The sequence below is a fragment of the Gouania willdenowi genome, chromosome 17 (genome assembly GCF_900634775.1).
Source record: "Gouania willdenowi chromosome 17, fGouWil2.1, whole genome shotgun sequence".
Lineage (NCBI taxonomy): Eukaryota > Metazoa > Chordata > Actinopteri > Blenniiformes > Gobiesocidae > Gouania > Gouania willdenowi.
This window is the reverse complement of record NC_041060.1, coordinates 24,663,097-24,686,860: the sequence shown is the minus strand read 5'-3', so window position 1 is coordinate 24,686,860 and position 23,764 is coordinate 24,663,097. Positions and strand designations below refer to the sequence as shown.

Here is a 23,764-nt window from a genome sequence, read left to right as displayed (position 1 = left end):
TAAAAAAAATCAATAATCATTATTCTTTAAAAAAATAATTTGACAACAAATGTCAACAACAACAAAAACTATTGTTGACATTTTGCTTTCGTCACAGATTCCGGAAGCCACAACGAAGGTGCAAAAACGCGCGGTTTAGGACCCTGCTTTAGGGGTCATTAATCCGTATGCAAATATTTTAAATCAAACTCACTTTATTAGAAGTATTGAAGAGTGTTACAATGCTTGTATCTATTTCATAATAGTTGGTTTGAAAAGAGGTTTTAAAAAATAAAAACTTTGAGGAAATGTACACCACCCCTAAAATGTATGAGGATGGTAACAGACCGGAGCGCGCGCCGCTCAGCGGTTTGGCGCTACGTAACCTCTGGTAACCCACTGAGCTTTGAGTGACACTCTGCCCTCTTCTACAGTGGAGCTGCTTGTAAACTAATGTTTCTATGAACACAAGCCCACTATTATGTCTGACGAGGAAGGCCGGGCATCTGATGAACTCTTTAAGGATGTCAAATTCTACGTAGTCGGGGACATCGATCCAAAGGTGAGACTGGACGTTAGCTTTTCCGGCTAACGTTTGTAGCATGCTAAGTGTGCGGTTCGTACAGACTGTAAACATCAGGGTGCTGCACGGCCACTGCTTCAGTGCGTCTCCAGGACTCACTGCTGATATTTTTCTGCAAACCGAGAGTTTATATGTGTTTATCCTTCTGTTACTTTGACTGAGGCAAGGCTGAGAGTGGTTAGCACTAAGCTAGCCTGCCTCCAGTTTACGGTTCATCCATTCCCTTCAGTGTTGTATTGAAATGTGTAACCTGTCAGAATCTGTGACCATATTTCACCGTGTGACTAAACAGCCCACAATAAGAGAAGTTACGTTAAAAATAGGAATTAGTATAGACTTTAAGACGTTTTTATTTCTTCCTCCAGTTATCTGAGAGTTAGCTCTGATTATTGATGGTAAAGAGGGTAACTGAATCATTTCAGATAGCCATACATACAACTTGTCCACCCCAGGGCTTTGAACCCAGGACCTTCTTGCTGTGGATGGTCATTTACAGTTTTTCTCGATTGTTTATGCACATTTTCTGAAAGCATGCCTCATACTCTCAGACCTAATAAGTAACAATAAATTTAAAATAAACACATAATGTCCAAAACTCTCAATTCTCCTGCCAAAATTAAACTTTGCAATTCAAAACAATGATATTTTATTGCATTCAGATTGTGTTTTAGTTTTTAAAAAATGACAGCACACAACCATCATATAATAACTTTAATAGTTGAACACAGATGTGCTCATGTAAAACACTATGAGGTAGGGCCTGCACGATTGTGACACAAAACCTAATTGGGATTTTTCTGACAGATATTGCTATTGTCGAATTTGATTTACAAGTTTTCAAAAATATTTCATTCTGTTTTTCCCATCATCAATTTTTTAAAATTCCTTTTTTTTTAAAATTAATTTTTTAGAAATATTACTTTTTTTCTTAGAAAATATTAGTTTTAACTCTGTGAGGAAACAAATTAACACTAATACTAAAAAAACCATAATTAAACAAAAATGTATGTCAAAAATAAAGTAAGATACAATGAAATGGTAGATATAAGTTGTAAGCGACAAGGATTATTCTGACTGTATGGTTTACTGAAATCTGATTAGGTTTATTGATTAAGTTTTGATCAACTTATTAAATTAAACTATGTTAAATGATCCTGATGACATCATTCTAGAACGTAATGATTAAACAAAAATAAATGTGCAAGACACATCACGTGTATGAAGTGTTTTTTCACCAATAGGGGCCAGAATATTTTACAGTATCAGAAGTTATCATTATCTACATATTTTAATACTCTACAATCCTTGGTATCAATGGTCTCGTCCACAACAACAGAACAACTTTATCCACAGATCTTCTGTAGCTCTGATGAGATGTTTAAACGCTCTGAGCAGGTGAAGCTGATTATGTTTTCACGGCGCACAGCAGCGCCACATGAGAAACGGACGGAGCTTTATAGACACGTTAAAGTTAAGCGGGCACTGGTCGGCTCTGATTTCGGAGTTAGTGATGATTGGCATAGTTTTTGCCAGTTGTTTCGGGTGGTTTAGGTGGTGTTTGAAGTGGCCGGGATGAGAGTGGGAAGGACATTTCCGCATAAAAAAGCGTCCTTTCCCTCACGGTGATGGCGTTTAAACCAGATTCTGTCCATTTCCGTGTTGAACAGTAGATTCCGTTTTCATTGGTTGATTCCGTGATTCCATTAGCGTAGACTGTATAGGGCCCTAGTGTAGTTGTTAGAGCATACAAGCGTGTGTCCTGTAACATCTGTGATTGGCCAGCAGCCCAGGAAGGCGGTTCTCTGCAATTATGATTGGTGAACATTAGGGATGTAACGATTCACTCAACTCCCGATACGATTCGATTCACGATACTGGGTTCACGATACGATTCTCTCGCGATTTATTTTACAAAATGGGACTGTAGACAAATTTTTTTTTTTTTGGGAAAAAAAACTAGAAAATACTGTACTATTTTCCTTTTATTTTTCATTGTCAAAAGAATTCCTTGATAAACTATTCAAAACAATGCAATTTAACTAAAAATAAATCTTGAATGAATAAATAAAGGAATAATACAAATGAAAATGAAGCCTATTAATTTAAATTCTGGTTCTATAATAAACAATGCAAAACTACATAATAGTTATTTTTCTTTTTAAAAGTGCAACTGAAAATGTATTTTGTGCCTTAACAATTGGACTTTTAAAAAAAAAAACGTGATTACACTGATTTACGTCATATTTGTTTGAACCAGCAGAGGGCAACTGGTTAACACAGTGGTCGGTTGGCATGCATATATCTTGCAGTGAAGAAGAGAAGCTATGCTAGCAGACAGAGCTAACAGAAAAACGTGACTTTTACAAGAATTCAAGTAATATTACAGATTATCTGTCGGTGCTAAAGGGGTAATTAATCATTTATTAACATATTTAAGAGTAGAAGGCAGCCAGAAAGAAAGTATTAGCAGACTCCGCCCGCCGCCTACACTTGTGGATAGCGCCCTCTGCTGGTTAAGAAAAGTACTGCGATTCAATTTTCAGAAAATCGATATCAACCGTGATACCTATTAATCGATTTTTAACTGCCTTGCGATTAATCGTTACATCCCTAGTGAACATATATATCACTCAAATGATGGAGATGAACGAAAAAACCTCAACATCTGAGGTTACGTTATCGCAGTGGTGAAAACCTCAATATCGATGCAATTAAGGTTAATCGTTCAGCATTACTATGAGGAATGGAAAACACTTCTCCATTCATCATTATGACTTGTGCCTTTTTTTTGTTCAGTGGCTACATTTACTTGAGAGCTTTAATTTCCCTTTAATTCAGAATAAAAATTAAATCCCCTTTAAACTGACCTCATAAACACCTTACTCTGAATGAAAATGGCCATTCCTAATTAAACTTAAATCTGAATTAAGTGGCTGGCTTATTCTGATTTGAATTCCTCGATCTTGTATACGTTAAATTTTCGGTTGTTCTGCACATGCTCATCCTGTCGCGATGACGCCCTGGTGAAAAAGGCGTGTTTTACCACTGGAAATGTAAAGCAGGTACTTGTTGCGTAGCAGAAATTGGTTCAGGGCCTGGGTGCATGAGTTACAATGTTGTGGTCATTGTGTCTCAAATACCAGTGTTTGTGTCTAAAAAACTGTAACAATCCGAGACAAATCAATAGCAGCCTAAAATATGTTATCAGTCACAATATTGCATCTTTTATTAGATCACATGATATCTTATGAACCGTTTAATTATTACTTAATAACTTGAGTGATTAACTGTGGTATCTTATTTATTTCCTGTTTGCAGGTGGTGCAGCTGTTGAAATCAGGAAAAGGAAAGGAAGTTTCCTACAATGCTCTTGCCACTCACATCATTGCAGAGGATGGTGACAACCCAGAGGTGGGCGAGTCCAGAGAGGTGTTTGATCTGCCCGTTGTGAAGGGTAAGGTTTGTGTGGGTTTCACAAACTTCAGAAAGGCTGAGAAATGACCAAGAGTTAATTCATGTCTTCTTTCTTCTGCAGCCGTCCTTGGTGATCCTCTCCCGTCCGATGTGGAGATCTGTTACCGTATCCTTTCACCACTGAGTCCAAATCCTTGGAATAACTGTTAACCAACATTAATACTGATTGAGGGAGGCTCGTTTTAATATATAACCGTATATATACGCAACTGTAGGCGCGTTTATAGTGTCATTGCAGAAAGAGTGCAGGATGTATGGAATCTGGTTCCTAAGCTCAGACCACCATAACAGAGCCCTACAGTGACCAGCTTCATATTTCATTATCTGGCCACGGATTTAATCACACTTATGTTATTTGTTACCTCGCCTCTAATCTCTACCTCGCCAGGTGTAAATGCTCCAGCATCAAAATACATTGTTGGTAAAAAAAAAATAAAATAAACAAAAACACCTCAATGGTCCTCTCGAGGATTTCATTAAATTAAATTAAATTAAATTAAATTGAATTAGAATTTAATTTCAGCAGTCTTCAGAAAAAGAAAAACAACATTCAATTATCTTAATTCTTTAGCCGAAAGGGTGTAGGTTGAAGCAAAAGCCTATATATACCTACCGCATCACAACATAACAAGGCTCTCTGGATCAGGGGTTCTCGATTGGTTTCACCCTGGGACCCATATTTTGCCACAGTCATTAAATCGCGACCCACTTTTTTTTTTTTTTTTTTTGAGAATTCAACCAACCAAATATAATTTTTCAAAAATAGCTGTTGAAAACAAACATATATGTAATCTTTTCTAAAACATAAATCTACGTATTTTCCTGTGTAACATTCATTTCACAGCATGCCTGTCAAAAAAAAAAGTTTCTTTCAAAATAAAAGACAAGTCCAACATGAGAGACATTAAGCAGGCTATTTATTTATTTTTTACCAGCAGTTTCCACGACTCACCTAGTACAGGTCCGCGACCCACTTCTAGGTCCCGACCCACCAGTTGAGAATCACTGCGCTAGATTATAACCACACACAAACTTATGTTACTGTTTTTACAATACATATTTAATATATATTCTACACAAGTTTTATATTTACAGTTCATACATGCACATATCACATATTACATAGATACACACACATATATACTGTACACATACATACATGAATGTACATGACGTGTACATAATATTAATATTATACTATTTCATATTGACAACACAAATTTCATCAATTAAAATTAACATGTATATACATATATGTATATATGTATGAGAAATATTCTCTATCACAATATATACCTTTTATTATGTTTAAGTATTCATATTTTATACCATTATAAACATTATATATTATTGCTGCCCTAGGTAAAATTTTTGCTCTTAATTCTTATACTTACTAATGACATGTGTTATTTTAATTAAGATACATACTGTACATGTAAGGATGTAAAAGTCAGTATTGGTTCAATCATCATTGTAATCCATAACCAGCAGCTGCTCAGAGTCACTGGTTTCTCACCAGAATCAGGACAGATCTTCTTTGGTGTGACGGCCTGCCTGCCAGTGTAAGTGTGTGTGGTGTGGGAGAGAGAATCCTTTCTTATTGATCAGTGTTGTCTGTTCATCTACAGTTGCCAGACGATCTCATATCGTTGTGGGCTTACCGATCACCTTTTTACGGAGGCGAATGTCAACTCAACCTCAACAAGAAGGTCACTCACCTGGTGGTGAAGGAGCCTAAGGGGGTCAGTGCTGCTGTCTGTTGTGGCGGTGGTTATGTTGTGTTTGTTAAGGCAGAATGTGAATTCAGAGCTGGCTTCTTATGCCTTGTGATGTTTTGTCATACAGGCCAAGTTCGAGTGCGCGCAGAAACACCCGAGCATCAAGATCGTCACCTTGGACTGGATAACGGATTCTGTCAAAGGTCTTTGATTTTAAGCTGTTGAATGTTTTATCATGTAAAGCACATTGAGTTGCCTTGTGTATGAAATGCGCTATACAAATACATTTCCTTGTCTTGCCTTAATGCTATCCACAGTTCTCTTGCTTTTTGCTTTCTTTCTTTGTGGGAATAACAAAAACTAAATCTTGTCAGTTCGTATTGTCAGGTTCTAGAGAGAATTTGCAGGAAATGTTTTTTTAAGTTTTTAATTAATTCTATTTTGAAGATTTCCACCAGAACAAAGTAATTGTGTCTCATTTGTAAAAAATAAATAAATATTTATTAATTTGAAACTGTTCCCAGACAAAAGCAAGAAGGACGAGTCGCTCTACCATCCCAGACTCACCTTCATAGAACCAGAGGAGGAGAGCGAGGATGAGTCTTTCGACCAGCGCTCCGATGGAAGCTCCAGCCCTCGACGGTCCAGCGGCGGCTCCTCCAGTGAGGAATCCAGCCCTCGCCGGCGTCCTGGACCCAAACGACTGAACTCCATCTCCCCAACTTCCTCGCCTCGCAAACCGGAGCGTCGGAGTGAGCGCATGTTTGACGACTCCGACGATGACTTTTCCACAGAAAAGGACGGACAAAACTCAACTGGACACCAGCAGAGGGTGGTCACTTCCACTGCTCCGAACAGAGCAGTGAGACGGCGGGTCGGCCCCGTGGGAATGAAAGAGTCCAACAGCAGCGGGCTGATCAACCTGTGTGCCAGCGTTCCTCCTGTTCCAGGCAGCGGAGCGGCCATGACCGAGGCTCGATCTGCTGCTGCTGTCGGTCACTCAGCTCAGCCAGGTCAGTGAGCACAGCAGAGACACACATGCGCACAGACACACACGAAACACAAAATGTATCGTAAAATAAATGAAAGTAGGATGTCCCGATACAAACTTTTTTTATTACTATTTTTTGTTGTTGTTTTTTTCTTTAATAAAAAGAATAGTAATTACTTATTTTGTTTGTGGAATGTTAGAAAAGGTTTGATCAAGTGATGTTACTCAAACAGAGAACAATAGTCAGCAAAAGTAGGTCTGAGAAAAACTGACTCATTTATTATTAACCAATTGGTTACATACATTTTAACCTTCAACATAATATCTACAGTATTCTATAATTGAATTAAAAAAAAGAAATAAAAAAATTTGAATCCGATATTTGTTTTCAGGCTGATATTGGACCGATATCGGATCAAGACATTTCTAAATGAAAGTACAAGGACACATGGCAGTCACAATGAAGGTGCTTTTGAAGGAAATATGTTTTTAGGACCTTACATTTTTTTGTGCTCACAAGAAGCGGCTGGAAATCCGCTTCAGTGTTGGCATCGGGTTCTGATACCAATGTGATTCACAGATCTAGAAATTTCCAATCTATGAGTTATGTCTGTGCTTTAATGTTGTCTGCTGAAAGGACTCCACAGGTGATTCCTGCTGACTAGTCCGCTAGCTGGCTGCTAACTTCAGAACAGTGACGTATTTCAATGACCCCGTTCAGGAAGTCCGTTCCGCAGTTTGCAGCTAGCAAGTTAGCATTGAGCAGCACTCTGAGCAGTGTACAACACCCTGCTAGAGCTGTCCCTAATGATTATTTTTTCAGGTAATGATTATTTAACATCACTTGATCAATGCTATTAGTCATTCAATAAGGATCTCTAACCATCTCTTGTTAACATTTCAACATTTATTGAACATTTCTTTATTTAAACATGCACAGAAAGCATATTCAAAATATCCTCCTGGGGTCCGCAAAAGTCTTTTTTTTTTTCTTTTAAAAAATCGTCAACACTGCTGTCTCCATTTTTGTAAAGAGGCGAAAGAAAAAACACATGAATATTCACAGTAGCAAATCAGTCCACACCATGCATATATTTATTTTAATATACTACTCAGAGGCTCAACTTCCAAAAATATTATTTAGAATTATATTTTTTAATTAAATTTGTAATATCAATACCAATATATGATACTAGTTAAATTATTTTGGAAGTTGTGCTTCTGAGCTTAGCGGCTAGATTTGCGTTGCATTACCATCGGGCTGGGCGATATGACCAAAAATGTATGTCACAGTATTTTTTTTTTTATGCATAATCAGGTGTTCACAGCATTTTCTACTGGTTGAGAGATGAATTACTGCAGTAGATTGACTTAGAATGGTTTATTTTACTGTCATGGTGAGTGAATATTGTAGAATATTCCACACTAGTAGTAATACAGGTTTGCAACAGCAGCCCAATGGCTCTTGCCGTGCTAGCTTAGCTTCAGCATTAGTTTGATTTCTTGCTTTAAATGCTGGCGTACTTAGTGGTGTGGTGGTTCTTATGGTGAATAAGGTAGCGTTTTGTTTGTAGTTTCACCAGAACTTATTTCCGCATTATAGGAATTACAAACTGTGATCCTTTGCTCTCTTTTTTTGTGTATTACTGCCGACACGCTAAGCTAACCATGCCTCTGTGTCCGTGAGTTGTTCTCCTATAGCAGAGGCATGAGCAGGCACGTGCTCACATGCAGCTTCAGAGCTTTCAACTGTGTCTTTCTGTTCCATTTACACGTATGATTTACACCACAACTAACACCAGAGCGCTACTGTTTACCTTCCTATTTAGAAGTGCAACGTTGAAAAGGGTCTGGTCTGAAACGAGGAGCAGCGTAGCCTTCCAAAAGTTGTGTAATCGAATACACCGGTACGACACCATATTAAAAATTCATGTCATAACAAAAATATATACTGGTATTCGGTATGAACCGGTGTACCGCCCAGCCCTACATTACCAACACCACTGGACTGGCGTAGGACATTGGACAACCTATATGTATATAAGATAACACATTGATGCAAAAAATGTACGTCGACTAAGTGGACGCGTTGTCTTTGCGCTTTTGTAAAGTTTTACTGGGAAACAAACATGGAGAGATGATCTTTGGTGCTGAGCCCTAATCCAAACATGAATACTGGTGTGGTAAAATCAATTATGAAGACAGTAACAGCTCCTATATTTTCATGGTGACTGTGTGTGTCTGTGAGTTTGCTGTATTTTAATGAGTTATTCTGATGGTAAGAAAACACAACTAAACCGTCTGTCAGTCAGCCGTGCACAACAATATGTCAATGTTGCTCTTTCACCGTTTTCTTTCATTTTCCTGCTCCGCTCAGGTCTGGTTTCCCTCATCACGGGACGAATAAAGTCTTAACTTTTGTTTTCTTGATCGAATCTCTCCTTCTCCGCTCTCATCAGGTGTTGTAGGGCAGGAGGGGATTCCTGGGTGGAGTCCGGCAGTGAGAACGCTCCGTAACATCACCAACAACTCGGACATGCAGCCAACTGGCCGGCCCACCAACGTGACACACGTGAGTTTCACTGTCGTAGATCAAGCTGTAGATTTCTAACGTCATGCCAGTTTTAATGCCAAGAATAGATTAACCATAAATATTAAGAGAATTATACAAAGGAAGGCAAATGTTAAAAAGATCTTTAGCTGCATTTCATTCATCAGCTCTAAATGAGACCAGGGAGCACCAGATTGGTTCACTTGAAGCTCTGTAAACAAGGAGTGTCAAAGTCATTGTACTTTAGGGGCCACATTATACACAGTTTCATCAACCAGTGTAATCCTAACTGGAAACAATTGAATATTCTGAGTTAAAGGCCTAGTCTGTCGTAATAGGAGTTAATGTCCCTGTAAAGCAGAAACAAATTTGTGTTATGAGTTTGTCACACCACAGAAACATGTGTCATTGACCACTGAGCCAAATTTGAAAGATGGAAAAAAAAAGTAGTATAGAAAATTAGGTCTCAAAATCATGGAAAAACAAACACTTCTTTCATGGAAAATGTGGCACCAGCGGATGCGTTTTATTCCCTTGAGTTCAAATATGGGGTTTGTTTTTGGCTAGCGGGCGAATTGCTCCCGCTATAGGCCGCGGAACTTTGGTGTGCTTCAGCAGAAGGGGCGCGTTTATGCTAATGAGGGCTCCTTCCGTAACGCAGTCCTGATTTCTGACTCGCCCATTAAATCCTGAACACAGAACTTTGAAACACAGTTTGTGAAGCTTAGCTTTAAGGGAAGACTGATACAATATAATGTTTCACCAAATATTGTAATGATGTTTGTGCAAATTAACTTTAAAAATGGATACAGAAAATAGTAATTTCAGGGTTAGTAATATCAACTTCTCAGTAAACATTAAAACATATCAGTGATGCTTAACAAGCAGAATGAACTTGTTATATGAAAACTGGAAAATTTCACTGCATATAAAAATAAACATTTCAGTCAGTGCATTACCCTGGCATCGATCGTCTCGTCCACAACAACACGCAACTTTTCCCACGGATCTTCTGTAGCTCTGATGAGATGTTAACACACTCTGAGCAGGTGAAGATGCTCAGAGTGCCGCTGCCATTTGATTCTGTCCATTTGATTCTGTCCATTTGATTCTGTCCATTTGATTCTGTCCATTTGATTCTGTCCATTTGATTTCGTTAACGTGGATTTTATTGGGCCCTATACTTCACTTGTGTAATAAGTAAAAAAATAAATAAATAAAATATTGATATTTGGCGCCAGTGAATCAATAACGTACCGCTAGAGGAAACCTTGCGATATATATCGCCGTATCGATATTTTGGCACACCCTTAGTTCACTCAAACTTTCTTCTCCTCCACAGATAATCCAGAATTTTCACAGGGAATCAGGCAAAGCCGTGGATCAGCACACCAATCAGAGCCACGCTCAACCCGTCAACAGCACCAATGCTCTTCTCTTCAACCAGACCAAGCTAGTGGGGCCACCGCTCAGTGTGCAGCAGCAACAAATGCTGCAGCAGCAGCACCAAGCGCACCGGCTTCCTCAACAGCAGCACCAACAGTTACAGCAGCAACAACATCCGATCATGCACCTTCAACCACAGCATCAAATGATGCAGTTGCAAACTCAACAGCAACATCAACCACAGCAGGTCGCACATCAACAAGCGTTTCCTCAGATGTCACACAACAGCAACAACAGCAACAACAACAACAACAACAGCAACAACAACAGCAACAACAACAGCAACACAGGCAACAACAACAACAACAACAACAACAACAGCAGCAGCAGTTTGTGCACCAGCAGCAGATGTTTCCTCAGCAGCAGCAGCAGCACGGTTTCCCCCAGCAGCAGCTGCGGCCGCAGCAGCAACCTTTACGACCAGGCCTGCAGCAGCTTCAGCAGCAGCAGGTGCTGCAGCAGCAGCTCCAACAGTTTCAGCAGCAGCGCATGCAGATTGTTACAGCAACAGCAGCAGCAGCAGCAACAGCAACAGCAGCAAGCAGAACCAGCAGCAGCTCAATCAGCAGCAGTTGCACCAACAGCACTTACAGCAGCAGCACTTCCTGCAGCAGCAGCACATGCAACAGATGCAGAAGCAGCATCTGCACAATCAGCAGCAGGCCGTGCAGAATCAAACGCAGCAGCCACCACCAATGACCACGCTGCAGCCGCAGGTGCAAACAGGTTTCCCAGCTGTTTGGACACGAGCCAGGACAAGAGCGTGAGTATCAGACTTACAGGTCAACATTTGAAAACAGTCATAATCACCATTCTGCTATGTGCACACCAGGGTTTGTTGGCATTTAACATTTTGTTTTCAATTATCCATATTCCAATTACAATTAAAATTACAAATATTATTTTAATTCTGGAAGTCAATTACAATTACGCTCTCAATTCCTAAAGTTCAAATTCAATTAATCATAATTTCTGAGCCTGAAAAAAACCTCTTATGACAATGGGTCAGTTTTGACCCATGTTTTAAATCTTATATTATCTATCATCTCATTGTTTTTCATCTCTTAGTTACCTTGTTAGGCTTCCTAATCAATGAAAACATTATATATTCATATTTTTGGTGCAGGTGTCTGAGCCTTTTTCTGTCAGTAAATTGTAAAATGATCCTTGAGAGAACTGACAGGTAGGGGAAAACACATTTTAATAATTGTTAACTACGCATGTGTAAGCCATAAATCTTTAACATGGTTCCACAAGTTTGTGTTTAATGATATTGGCATGAAAATTCTATAAAAACTGTCAATTACAATTACAAAGTCAATTATCTGAACTCAATTAAGATTACAACAGCGACAGATTCTTTCAATTACAATTATAATTTCATCATCTGTATAATTATGAATTACATGATTACAATTATAATTGACCCCAACCCTGGTGCACGCCAGTGTTTGGAATAACGGCGTTTAAAATAACGGCGTTAGGTAACAGCATTTTTTTTCAGTAACTGGTTAATCTAACTAATTACTTTTTACTCCGTTACAACGCCGTTAAAATTACTGAACGTTAAATGCGGTGCGTTACAGTCATTGATTGAACAAACTTAACCGAGAGCACCCCTGGCTTCATATCATTTAGGAGGTGGGTTAGAAACAAGATGAGCGATTATGATTGGCTAAGGCGGCGTCATGTTACACGTGCCATCACACGCACCACACACACAATCACAACAGATTTGATGAAGCAGCAGAGATGGTTGGCATTTTTAAGGTGACGAAACAAACACTACTTTAAATTAATTGTGGTCAAAGGCAAGAACGTACATGTGAAGTGTTCATTATATCCCGTAGTGAAGACTTTGTCGACATCTGTTGTAAGCAACTCAAATTTAATGAAGCACCTCACGACGACACGCATCTAAAAAAATCTGAATTCTTTGACATATAGCAACTTTTTTTTAACAGTAACACAAATAGTTACTTTCCGTGGTAATGAGTTACTTTTATTATAGAGTAAATCAGTTACTAACTCAGTTACTTTTTGGAACAAGTAGTGAATGTCTATAACTAATTACTAAAGTAACGTTCCCAACACTGGTGCACGCTACCTCAAAATATTACACTTTACTTTGATATTTTGTCATTTCACTCTGACAGGAACAGATCTATCCTTTGTACATCTATACCATGCAAGGAGACAGATGTCGACATACAATACACAGATTATTGATTCTGTGATTAGATAATCCCATTTATTCCAGCCTACCTCTTTTTGATCATTTTAAAGCAGCAATGATTTGGAAGCTGTGAATAGTTCATGTTGTTTCTAAGGAGTCCCATGTTTGAAAAGTATACATAAGTATCAACTATACTAGTTTATTATGATAGTTTATGAGACCGTTGAGTTGTTGCATCACTATTCTCAGCCCTTGTTGTTTAGTTCAGAGCCTAACTGGCTCTCCTTACATCCTCTCAGTACCACAGGACGGCTTCCTGCTGGGCTGTGTGTTTGCTGTGGCTGATTATCCAGAGCAGATGGCGGACAAACAGCTCCTGGCCACGTGGAAGAGGGTAAGACTTCTTCTGTGGTTTAAAGACAAACTTTGCCTTTAAAACAGCATCGACAAATAATTAAAGACGCTCAATAACTGTCCTCCCTGCAGGTCATCCAGGCTTGTGGAGGTGCAGTGGACTCTACACTGAGTAACCGCTGCACACACCTGCTGTGTGAGAGCCAAGTCAGCAACATGTATGTGCAGGTAAGGCAGCTACAGCCCGTGAGCACCTTTATCTTCCTTTGGTTAACTCATTCACTGCCAGCCATTTTCAGAGCAGCCAACCCCGTACAGCCAGGCCTTTTTAGATGATTTTCACTATGACAATCCTGGCTCCTCCTACCCTATAAACACACAGACTGAAGCGCTGAGACGGACTCACAACCACAATAGCCGCTTAAATAGCCATGTGTTTTACTGTAATGTGCAGTTTTTTGGCTGAAAAAAATAATAGTGTTTGGATAGCAAAAAGAAAATAGCTTTGGTGCTCACTGATCTCCGTCACAAGAGCAAGGCTTGAAGTCAGCGTCTATAGACACGCCTACTCATGAATATGCATGAAGGCCTCAAAACAGCCCGTTTTTAGAAGTGCTCAGAAAGTGACTTTTCAGAGGCTAAAACTCTAAAAAAAACAGTGAGTTTGGGAAAATAAACCTCAAATATTATGTTGTTGGGGTTCTTTGAACAAATGGAGATGGGTGAAAAATTGCATACTGCATACTGGACCTTTAAACAATCCTTCTGAGTGTCTTTATTCATTTCAACTAGTGGATGTTGATCAACAGTTAAAATTGTTGCCTTTTAAAACGTAACACCAAACATCAATGCATCGCCCTGATTGGCTCAGTCTTCTGATTGGTATTTTTCTAAGACAATGGCAAACCTTGAAAGAAAAAAATGCTGGAGTTTGTTAATCCATTAATAACGTACATTGATAAATACATTTATTAATGTACTGTACAACCAGTGAATTTATTGGCTTTTAAAGTTAGAAATTTCAGACACAATGAGAGCAAAGTTCTCAAACTGAAACTCTTCCTTTGAAATATTGTTATTCAGTATTAATTGTTATAAATATTTGTTTAAACAAATAAAGCATTTATAAAAATTTTACTTTCTTACAAAATGATGTAATTAATTATTGTTATGAAGTCAAAGGGGAAGTATAAATGAAAAGCGTGACATAAATGTTAATTTATTCAGATTTTATTTACTTTTAATAACCTCATGAATTAAAGTAAATAAATTATTGTTATTATAAATACTGTAAAATAATTCTTGACTATGTTCTGCTTAATATGGAAAATAAATATTTTCACTTACTGCTTAACTGTGTTGAAAAAATGTACAAGCAGTTTTGCACAAATGTTTAGAAAGTAGTTTCTATTTCTAAGGTTATTTATTAAATCAAAGGAGGAGAAAAAGCGAAGAACTAAAACAGTCCAGTAGCACAACGCTTGCATATTTTTAGTGTTTTGTCTCTTCAGTTAGTAAGTAATGCAGCACAGTAGAGTTAAAGGTGGATGGATATAAACTGTATAGAAGTATGAGGAATGGGGCTGATTTGATCGTGCATATGTGTTGACTCTGACCAATGGGATGTGTTCTCAAGGCCCTGAGGGAGGGGAAACGCTGTGTCACTGCTCACTGGCTCAACACGGTGCTGAAGAAGAAGAGGATGGTCCCGCCTCATCGAACTCTGCATCTGCCGTTCGCCTTCCCTCCGGGAGCCAAACCCTGCTCCCAGCACGTACGTGACGTGTACAACACACACTGCTGACTCTCCTGTATGTGACCTTCTACTGTTTGTTTCCCATCAGATCATTTCTCTCACTGGTTTTGTGGACGCTGACAGGGACGACCTCAAACTGATGATTTATCTGGCTGGAGCTCGATACACCGGATACCTGTGTCGTAGTAACACCGTGCTCATCTGCAAAGAGTAAGATTATAATGGCTTTTTACGGTGGGTGAGGGAACAGCTCCTCTGGGCCTCTGATTTTTGGTGATTAAGGAAAGCTGATGGAAATCATTAAATTAACTTCCTGAAAAAGGAAATAGTGACATCAAAGGAAATATACCCTCACCAACATGTGTTAGGGGAAAATCACACATTTTCTCCATTAAACGGATGGGTCGATGTGTTTAGAAGACATAAACACATGGACGCAAAATGTTGCACCATGAATGAAATAATAAATGCATATATATATATATATATATAATATTTTTTTTTTTTTTTTTTTTTTTTCAACATTAACATTCATTTATGCAATTGTAATGACCATAAATGCAACGGTACAGATACATTTCATAATCATTTCCTTTGGTGTTTTGGTTTTCAGCCTTGGTTTACTCATTTTCGGTTTCAGCCAAGAATCTCATTTCAGTGTATCCCTAGCCATCATAAATGTACATCTTGGTACAAATATGTGAGCAAGCAAGTCCAGAAGTCTGAACAGCTCAAACCTATGTTATGTTATATTAACCTGTGTCTCTATAAATGTAGCTGGAAACTCTACATGTGCATAAACATTACTCATGCTGTTTGTAGTGTGTAGTGTACTAAATTTAAGTCCTATGGCATATTGGACTTTTTTTTGGCAGTCTAAATTTCTGTTGTTGTCGTGTGTATTTTAATGTTTGTCATGTTGTGTATCTTTCCAAGTGAGGGATAAGGAAGCTTGAAGATGAATCTTTGTGTTCCACGTATTGCAGACAGTAAATGTGCTGTCTTCCTCTGAGACTGTGAAGGAGCTCTGTACCAGTAACCAACCAGTCCCACATGTTTGGGTTAGCTTAGCACGTAGAGGCACTGGCTGAGCAGGGTCAAAGGGTAATGGGGCAGGACTTAACCGTGTGTTTATATCACAGAATCTTTATTGTGCCTGATGTAGTTTCTCCTCCTCCAGAGCCAGCGGTATGAAATATGAGAAGGCCAAAGAGTGGAAGATTTCCTGTGTGAACGCTCAGTGGCTCTGTGATGTACTGCTTGGAAACTTTGAGGCCTTGAGGCAGATCCAACACAGCCGATACTCCATTTACACACACCCTGAGCCTCTGGTGCCAAACCCACAGCTGGTCCACAACCTGCTGGGTACGTACGCCTCACGCTCTCCATACGCAGCGTGTCGGTTCGACACAAACGATCCACGGCATGAGCGTTTTTTGTTCAAGGTCGAGATGACTTTCTCTGCAGCCTCTCACAGTCTTCCTGTGGCTGGTTTTTATTGTTATGTGGCTTTTTGCTGAGGGTGGGGTTAAGACTAACATGTTGACATTTTCTGTGCAGCTGCCTGGAGGACTCCGATCAAAGTGTCTCCTGAAGCGCTGGCGGTAAGTGTTTCCAGCGATCCTTTACCTTCCCAGGTAGAACAGGTAGAGTCAGATGTTGTCTGCCAATGAAGAAAAGCTGGTAAATGCTGAAACTTTCTCACCTTTTTAATTTTAAAGTTTGGTAAATAATGTTTTCTACATCAGTTCAAAAAAAAAAATACAGCTCAATGACTAATTACTGACTCATGTCATGTGATCAGTTTATAAAAACACTGAACAAAGCAGCCCTACTACAACTATTAAAGCAGTTTTTAAAAGGGTTACTAAGTACTTTAAAGCAGAACTAAGTAACTTTTTCACCTTAATAAATCCAATCATGGGGTGATTGGGGGGCCAGAAAACAGCACTTGCAACTTTCCTGCCTCCTACTCTGTGTCAAGACGTACTGCTTTACGACAGCCCAATACAAACTAATGCTAGATTATGGCGAGCCCCGTGGCTGCACACGGTTGTCTACAAATTCACTTTTCTCAAACTTATATCATGGTGGAGCCAGTAAAAAAAGCAGAGAAGACCTTTGTCTGAGGAACGGAGCAACTCCATGCAGGGACAGCTCAGCAGCAACACACAGCAATCACACTCACTATCGTTACTGCAACAGGCACACACTTGCAACCCAGAACTCCATCAGGCAGCACACACACAAATATCCATCCATCTATCTATCTATTCATTCATTTTCAGAGCCACTTTGTCAGCACACAAACAAACACATCACACACATTTCCACACTCCCTTCCGAATTACTTCCACATCATTTATTTTACTTGTCTCTCTTCCTCATACTGTTCACATGGTCACATGGGACTACGTATATGTGTGAAAGCACTATTGGTGTCGCTGTTGTATTAGGATTTTTCAGTGATCGGTTGCTGCTGTCTTGGGAGAGCAAAGGTGCACATGTAGCTGTGGGGTGGGGCAGGCGGTGGGTGTGGAGTTTTTACGACAGTGACATAACCAAAGGGACCTTTAAGGGGAGAACTAAGAGCAAGTTATTTAGTTCTGCTTTAACATTTGTGAAAGTCCAACAGCAAAGAACTAATGAGGATAATAACCACAGCAGAAATCAACAAACCGTAATCAACATAAAAAAGATCAATAGAAGGTTATCAGAATAAGGTTTTGTTTTTGTGTGTTTTGTAGAACCTCCAACTTCTCCATAAACAGAAAATCACAGACTCCAGCAATCCTCCAAACAAGAAGGCCAGGTGAGTAGAGAAGTGTGGATGGAAGCAGAGAACACATTTTGTGTATGCACATGTACATATGTGAAGTATATGTGTTTTTCAGCTGATGGAGGAAAATGTCACAGTGAAATCTCTGAGAAGGAAAAAATACAATTTACCTGTAGGTGTCTCAGTTCAACTGGTGATCTGTATAACTGGTGACACGTTAAAGAAGAAGTGAGGCTTTAATTCTGTCATTCAGTGTTTACAATAATCTGAACTATTGTTTATTTCAATACATAAAAATATATCAGATGACAGCTGTGCATTCATTTACAGTTTTTACAACATATGTCCTTATAATTAGTCACAAGATAACATGATCACTAGTTGAACCACCACACCAACTTATTACAAGCCCTCAATATGTTGAAAGTGTAACATCTTCCTCCTAAAGACACAAGATGGGGACACATTTGAACCGTTTGAGTGGTTTTGGTGACCGTGGTGTGTCAGTTCACACCATTTATTCAGCACACACACATGTGGCAGTAAATTAACACACACCACGCCAACAAAATATTTCTGCTTGGTGTGTTGAGAACAAGAAAAGAGACTTATGAAAAGGAGAGAACAATTTGACATAGCTTTGTTTCTCACTGACGTAGTTCTCTGTTGTCCTGAAGTGTGTGGAAGCCTCATCTGTGTGTGTGCGTGTGTCTGACAGGCTGGACGAGGTTCCGTCTCCCAGTAAGAAGCTTCCTCCTGAGAGCACTCCTCGAGTCTTGTTCACAGGCTTTGAGCCAGTCCAGGCCCAGCTGTACATTAAGGTACACCAAGCGCCCATTAGGCGACCTCTGTGCCAAGCGTGTGTGACCTTGTGTGTGTGTGTGTGTGTGTGTGTGTGTCTCTCTGCAGAGGTTGCACGCATTAGGCGGTGAAGTCCCTGACAGCAACCAGACAATTACTCACCTGGTTGCCAACAAGGTGACGCGCACCGTCAAGTTTCTCACTGCCATGTCTGTGGTGAAACACATTGTGAGCCCCGAGTGGCTGGAGGAGAGCTGGAGGAGCCAGAAGTTTGTGGGTAGGTGTTACTAACAGAGGTCAGAGGTCAACTCGTTCTGTTCAACAGCTTAGTGCACGTTTATTCACAGTTGCCATTAGGCTTTACACGATCAGGATTTTTGGGCCGATCGTCGATCAGTGAGTTTAAAAAAACGATCACCAATCATATGAAGTCGGGTTGTTTTTTTAGGTAACGACCAAATTCCTTTGGTACTACCTGATACAGATTCACAGAAAATCAAAAGTTAACATGTTTCAGGACCTAAATGCATCCTTGTGACTGTGAGGGAGTGGAAGAGTTAGCTTTCCATGCAGGACCTGAAAATAACATTGCACGCACAAGAGCGTCATGGCTCCACTTTAAAAATGCGATTGCAGTGTAAATGTGAGCTAAACCATTAAATTTAGTCCCTGAACAGCAGCTGTGTCGACTACAAGAGATGAAGCTGTGGAGGCAGACCACCCTGGACTACTGTACGTGAAGCCTCCACTAGCATTAGCATTAGGAGCAAATACATATCTACTGACTGTGGCATCGCAAAACCTGCTGTTGCTTATAGTCTGTATTCACAGGTGCACTGCGGGGGTGGGGCACTCACACACACGCGTCTGTGTCCACCATCACCCTGAAATGGACAGAAGTCTCTAGTATGAAAGCGAAAGTAAATAGGAGCGCATCGCTCCACTCTAGGACCTCCCTTTTACACACACACACACCACACACACACACACACACCACACACACACACACACACACACACACACACACACTCTAACAGCAGCGCTGTCCCCACATTCAGAGCCAGTAGACTGTAGACTGGGGAAGAAGTCCGGCGCTCAGCCGCTTCGCTCCAACGAGTGACATTTTTGCCGTTTGCGCATAGGTTTTCACATTAGTGCACAAATGTGAGTGAAATACTTTAAAGTCGTGTCATAAAGCAAACAACTTTCTAGTGTAAGTGAGATGGATAAAACAATGCAATGGGAGTATTTACAGAAAGTTTCATCACAACAATGACGTCATTGAACGGATCGGCGCATTGACATTACAGCTGATCACATTAATTGCATAAAATGCAAAATATCCGATATAAAGCCGATCAGCTCTGTGTAAAGCCTAGTTGGCAGTCTAAATAGAACTACAGTGAACACTTGTTTATGTCTCCAGCAGAGGGCGCAATATTGGAACGGCTACAATATAGCACCCATTGTTATAAAATAAATGTTTATACGTTAAGCCTTCAAATAAAAAAATGGACTCACTTTATAAATCACACTGCTAAGGACAAAACAGGATGTAGGACATAAGAATAGACTTTATTACAATTGTGATATTGTCCTGGTGTCTTAGCTTATTTTAGCCTCGAGCTAAAGCTAACATCCTCAAATCAGTTTTTTCAGCTTTGAGTAGAAAATCCTGATGTTGTATGATTCATCCATCCCAGGTAAGTCATAATATTTACAAACACAGCAGCACTCGACTGACAACCTGGTGTTGAGACAAAAGTGGTGACCATGTTAACTGGTGGACAACCAGTTAGTTTTGCTAGTTGCTGCAGCAGATGTTGTAAAAGTGGATCCAAGTGTTGGGCTGTTTAAATTTGATCACTAGTTGAAATGGTTGCCACTTAAATCAACACCAAACATCCATGCACTGGCAGACTTAAAGCACCTCAACAGGCATGCTCTGATTGGCCCTTCTCTAAGCCAATAGGGAACCTCTTAAGAAAAAGCTCCAGAGTTCAGCTTCTAAAGTGAGTGATTAGCACAAACTGACATCAGCCAATAAAAAGCAGAGGGTGGGACATTCATCATCCTTTATTTTGGGTTTAATCGGTGAACAGAAGTCTGGTCAAATTAAGGCATTTAATGGATACATTAATAAATGTGAAATAAGATTTGTCTAAGGGTGCAGCTTGTATTCTTTTTTTGTTTGAATGACTTTCATGAAGTTTTAGGCCCTCAAACAGACATAGTTTGAGACCCTGTTGTGGAGAAGTGCTGACTTACATGTGTGTCTTTGTGTGTTACAGACGAGCTGAGCTACCCTTTAAGGGACACCGAGGCAGAGACACAGTTTAACTTCAGTTTGGACGAGTCGTTAAAGCGAGCTCACAGTGCGCCACTGTTCAAGGTCAGACACGCCCACACAGTAACGTACTGATGTTTCTAAAGGAGTCTATGACTCTTTGTTTCCATCTAGTTTTCATCTCCTCGTGCTTGTATGAATGTCATTTAAAAGTCCTTGAGCAAATTGCATGCTGAACCTGCTAACATGAATGCTGGGTGTCTGTAATTTGACACCAGCCTCTTTGCATTGGTTTTATTGAAGTCTAGATTTAGTCAAAGTGAAATGACTAAATGTACAAACTCTAAATGTCTCTCTTCTGGAAATCTTTGTTTACATTAAAGTGGATGACTGTTTATAAAGTCATTTTTTCCCATTATTCATGGATGAATTTGTCGTTCTGTTTTGTGTTCATTTACTGGATGTGCCATAGATCTTTATTTCCCCAACTTTATTGAAGTTAAAATGCATGTTGGTGAAAGCCTGTGTTTGTAGTGTCAGCTGCTCTTCACTGACTGTGTGTGTGTGTGTGTTTAGGGGAAGTACTTCTACCTCACCCCTGGGTCTGCCCAAGCCTCAGCACCATGAAGGCCATCCTGGAGAGTGCAGGAGGGAAGCTGCTAGCCAAACAGCCGTCCTACAGAAAGATCATGGAGCACAAACAGAACAAGGTCTGCTAACACTCTACCATTACATGCACTGAGTGAAACAAACCAAAGATTATTGATGATTATTAGTAACTATCTGTTGGGAGGTAGACTTCACCCAATCTTTTCACTTTGCAACCATTTATTTTCACTGCTACACTTCTATTTTGAACATACTTTTACATACCGGGTATGTATGTACATAAACAAAAATACATAAAATATATTTTAGCCATTTTTATTGGTTTATTTATTTGTTTTTAATCATTTTAGTTGTAGGCTTCGATATTTAATTGTATTGAAGCGATATTTACTTAATAAACCCAAATACAAGTAAATATTTTGACACTCTATGCGTCCTCGTGTGTTTTTAGGGGGTGTCCCAATCCGATATCGATCCGATATCAGCCTGAAAACGGGATATCGGATTCAAATTTACAATTTTTAAAAATGTATTTATTTCATTTTATTCAGTTGTAGAATACTGTAGATATTATGTTGAAAGTTAAAATGTATATAACCAAATGGTTAATAATAAATGGGTCAGTTTCTCATATCTACTGTTGCTGACGATTGTTCTCTGTTTGAGTAACATCACTTGATCAAGTCTTTAACATTCCACACTACAAAATAAGTCATTATTAATTTTTTATTAAAGAAAAAAATGTAATAAAAGTATGTATGATTCATGCTGATATTGGATCAAAGTCGGTATCGTCCGATACGCAAGGCTGCAATATTGATATCATATCGGAATGAAAAAGTTGTATCGGGACATCCCTAGTGTTTAAACCTCCCTGTTCATTGTCTGTTTGCAGAACCTTCCAGAGATTATATTGATTTCCTGTGATAACGACCTCCACTTGTGTGGAGTACTTCATGAAAAATCTCGGTGAGACACACACACACACACACACTCTCTCGCACTAGTTTAACAGACAAATGTGTTTTCTCTGACACGCACACACTTGCTCTCTGTTTTTCAGACGTTCACAACGCAGAGTTTGTCCTGACTGGAGTTCTAACGCAGAAGCTGGACTACGACTCATATCCTTTAATGCAGATCAGCCACAAACTAATGAAGCCATTTATTTTTTGAGTAACAAGAGGTTTTAATATCACTGTTTGTAGCTGAATGTTTCACATGAAGTTTTAAACTCATGTCACGTCCCTGTTCCAAGAAGCTGGATTTTTAAATCCTCACTATGTTCAGGCTAAAATAGGGGAAATACTAGGTGAGTATAATTCAGACGTAGTTGCTATGGTAACTTCAAAAGTCATTGCGGCATCTTGAGGAGTTGTTGCTATGACAACTTAAGATGCTACTGTAAATTGAGTAGATGTTAAGGTAAAATTAATGAAGTTGTGTCTATAGTAACTTTAAAATATGGTTGCTATGGTAATTAGTAAAAGTCTCTATGGTAACATAATATTGTTACAAATACATATGTACTAAATGTCTACATCATAGAATGTTGTCATTTGATTATAAATGTAATATAAAACAATCCCATCCTGTGTCTTCTCTGATTGCTAATAAATCCAACCTAAGCTAATAAAATAAGGACATGTGACTCTTTCAGCAGCTGCAGTAACGGTGATCTTTGTGTTCCTTAACGTTGACACGTATAAATTCACCTGACGCCGAGTGTCCAGGACACGCTCAGCCCTGACACTGACTTCCTGTTTGTATCCTGTGCAGAAATGGAATCATTTTTTAGCTTTTGTTACCTGTTAATAAATGAATTGATGTTATTTTTGTGGATGATTGTTTAAATTATGAGATCTGACGTAGAATGTGTGAAGCTTCAGCTGCTGTTTGCCGCGTTTTACAATAAAAACCTCCTTCAGTGTGAAACGCCTCCTTTTGTGTCTCCAGATTTACTTCATCCACACAATAAATACTGGATCAATTATTTCAGCTTACAGGATCATTCTGTAATCAACATGAACGGAAAAACGTCGCTAGAGAACACGTAACGTGCCCTGATCTCACAGCACTCGTCAGCCCTCTCATTTACAGCTAGTGGGTTAAAGAATGATTTAAATAAAGAGTTGAGTCTTTGTAATGAATCAGGACTCATGATTATATTGGTATCATATCGGAAGTGAAAAGTTGTATTGGGATATCCCTACTTATACATGAGCAAAATCTTGATATTTCTGCCTTTGGATCAACCTAA

The 23,764-nt window shown here is 39.3% G+C and overlaps 1 protein-coding gene across 1 annotated transcript; it reads left to right on the top strand.

Moving 5' to 3' along the window:
- Positions 1-457: 457 nt before the first annotated feature.
- Positions 458-22,711, top strand: LOC114478728 (PAX-interacting protein 1-like). Its single transcript, XM_028471916.1, is given in 29 exon segments — positions 458-541; positions 3,881-4,021; positions 4,098-4,118; positions 4,120-4,142; positions 5,536-5,596; positions 5,665-5,778; positions 5,882-5,957; positions 6,279-6,767; positions 9,205-9,317; positions 10,639-10,958; positions 11,033-11,237; positions 11,239-11,289; positions 11,291-11,463; positions 11,465-11,505; positions 13,218-13,312; positions 13,405-13,500; positions 14,909-15,046; positions 15,117-15,238; positions 16,209-16,393; positions 16,589-16,632; positions 17,776-17,840; positions 18,526-18,628; positions 18,717-18,885; positions 20,900-21,000; positions 21,472-21,496; positions 21,499-21,605; positions 22,400-22,449; positions 22,451-22,473; positions 22,568-22,711. Coding segments are annotated over 29 exon segments (3,345 nt in total). The 5' UTR covers positions 458-460; the 3' UTR covers positions 22,681-22,711.
- The last annotated feature ends 1,053 nt before the right edge of the window (positions 22,712-23,764 follow it).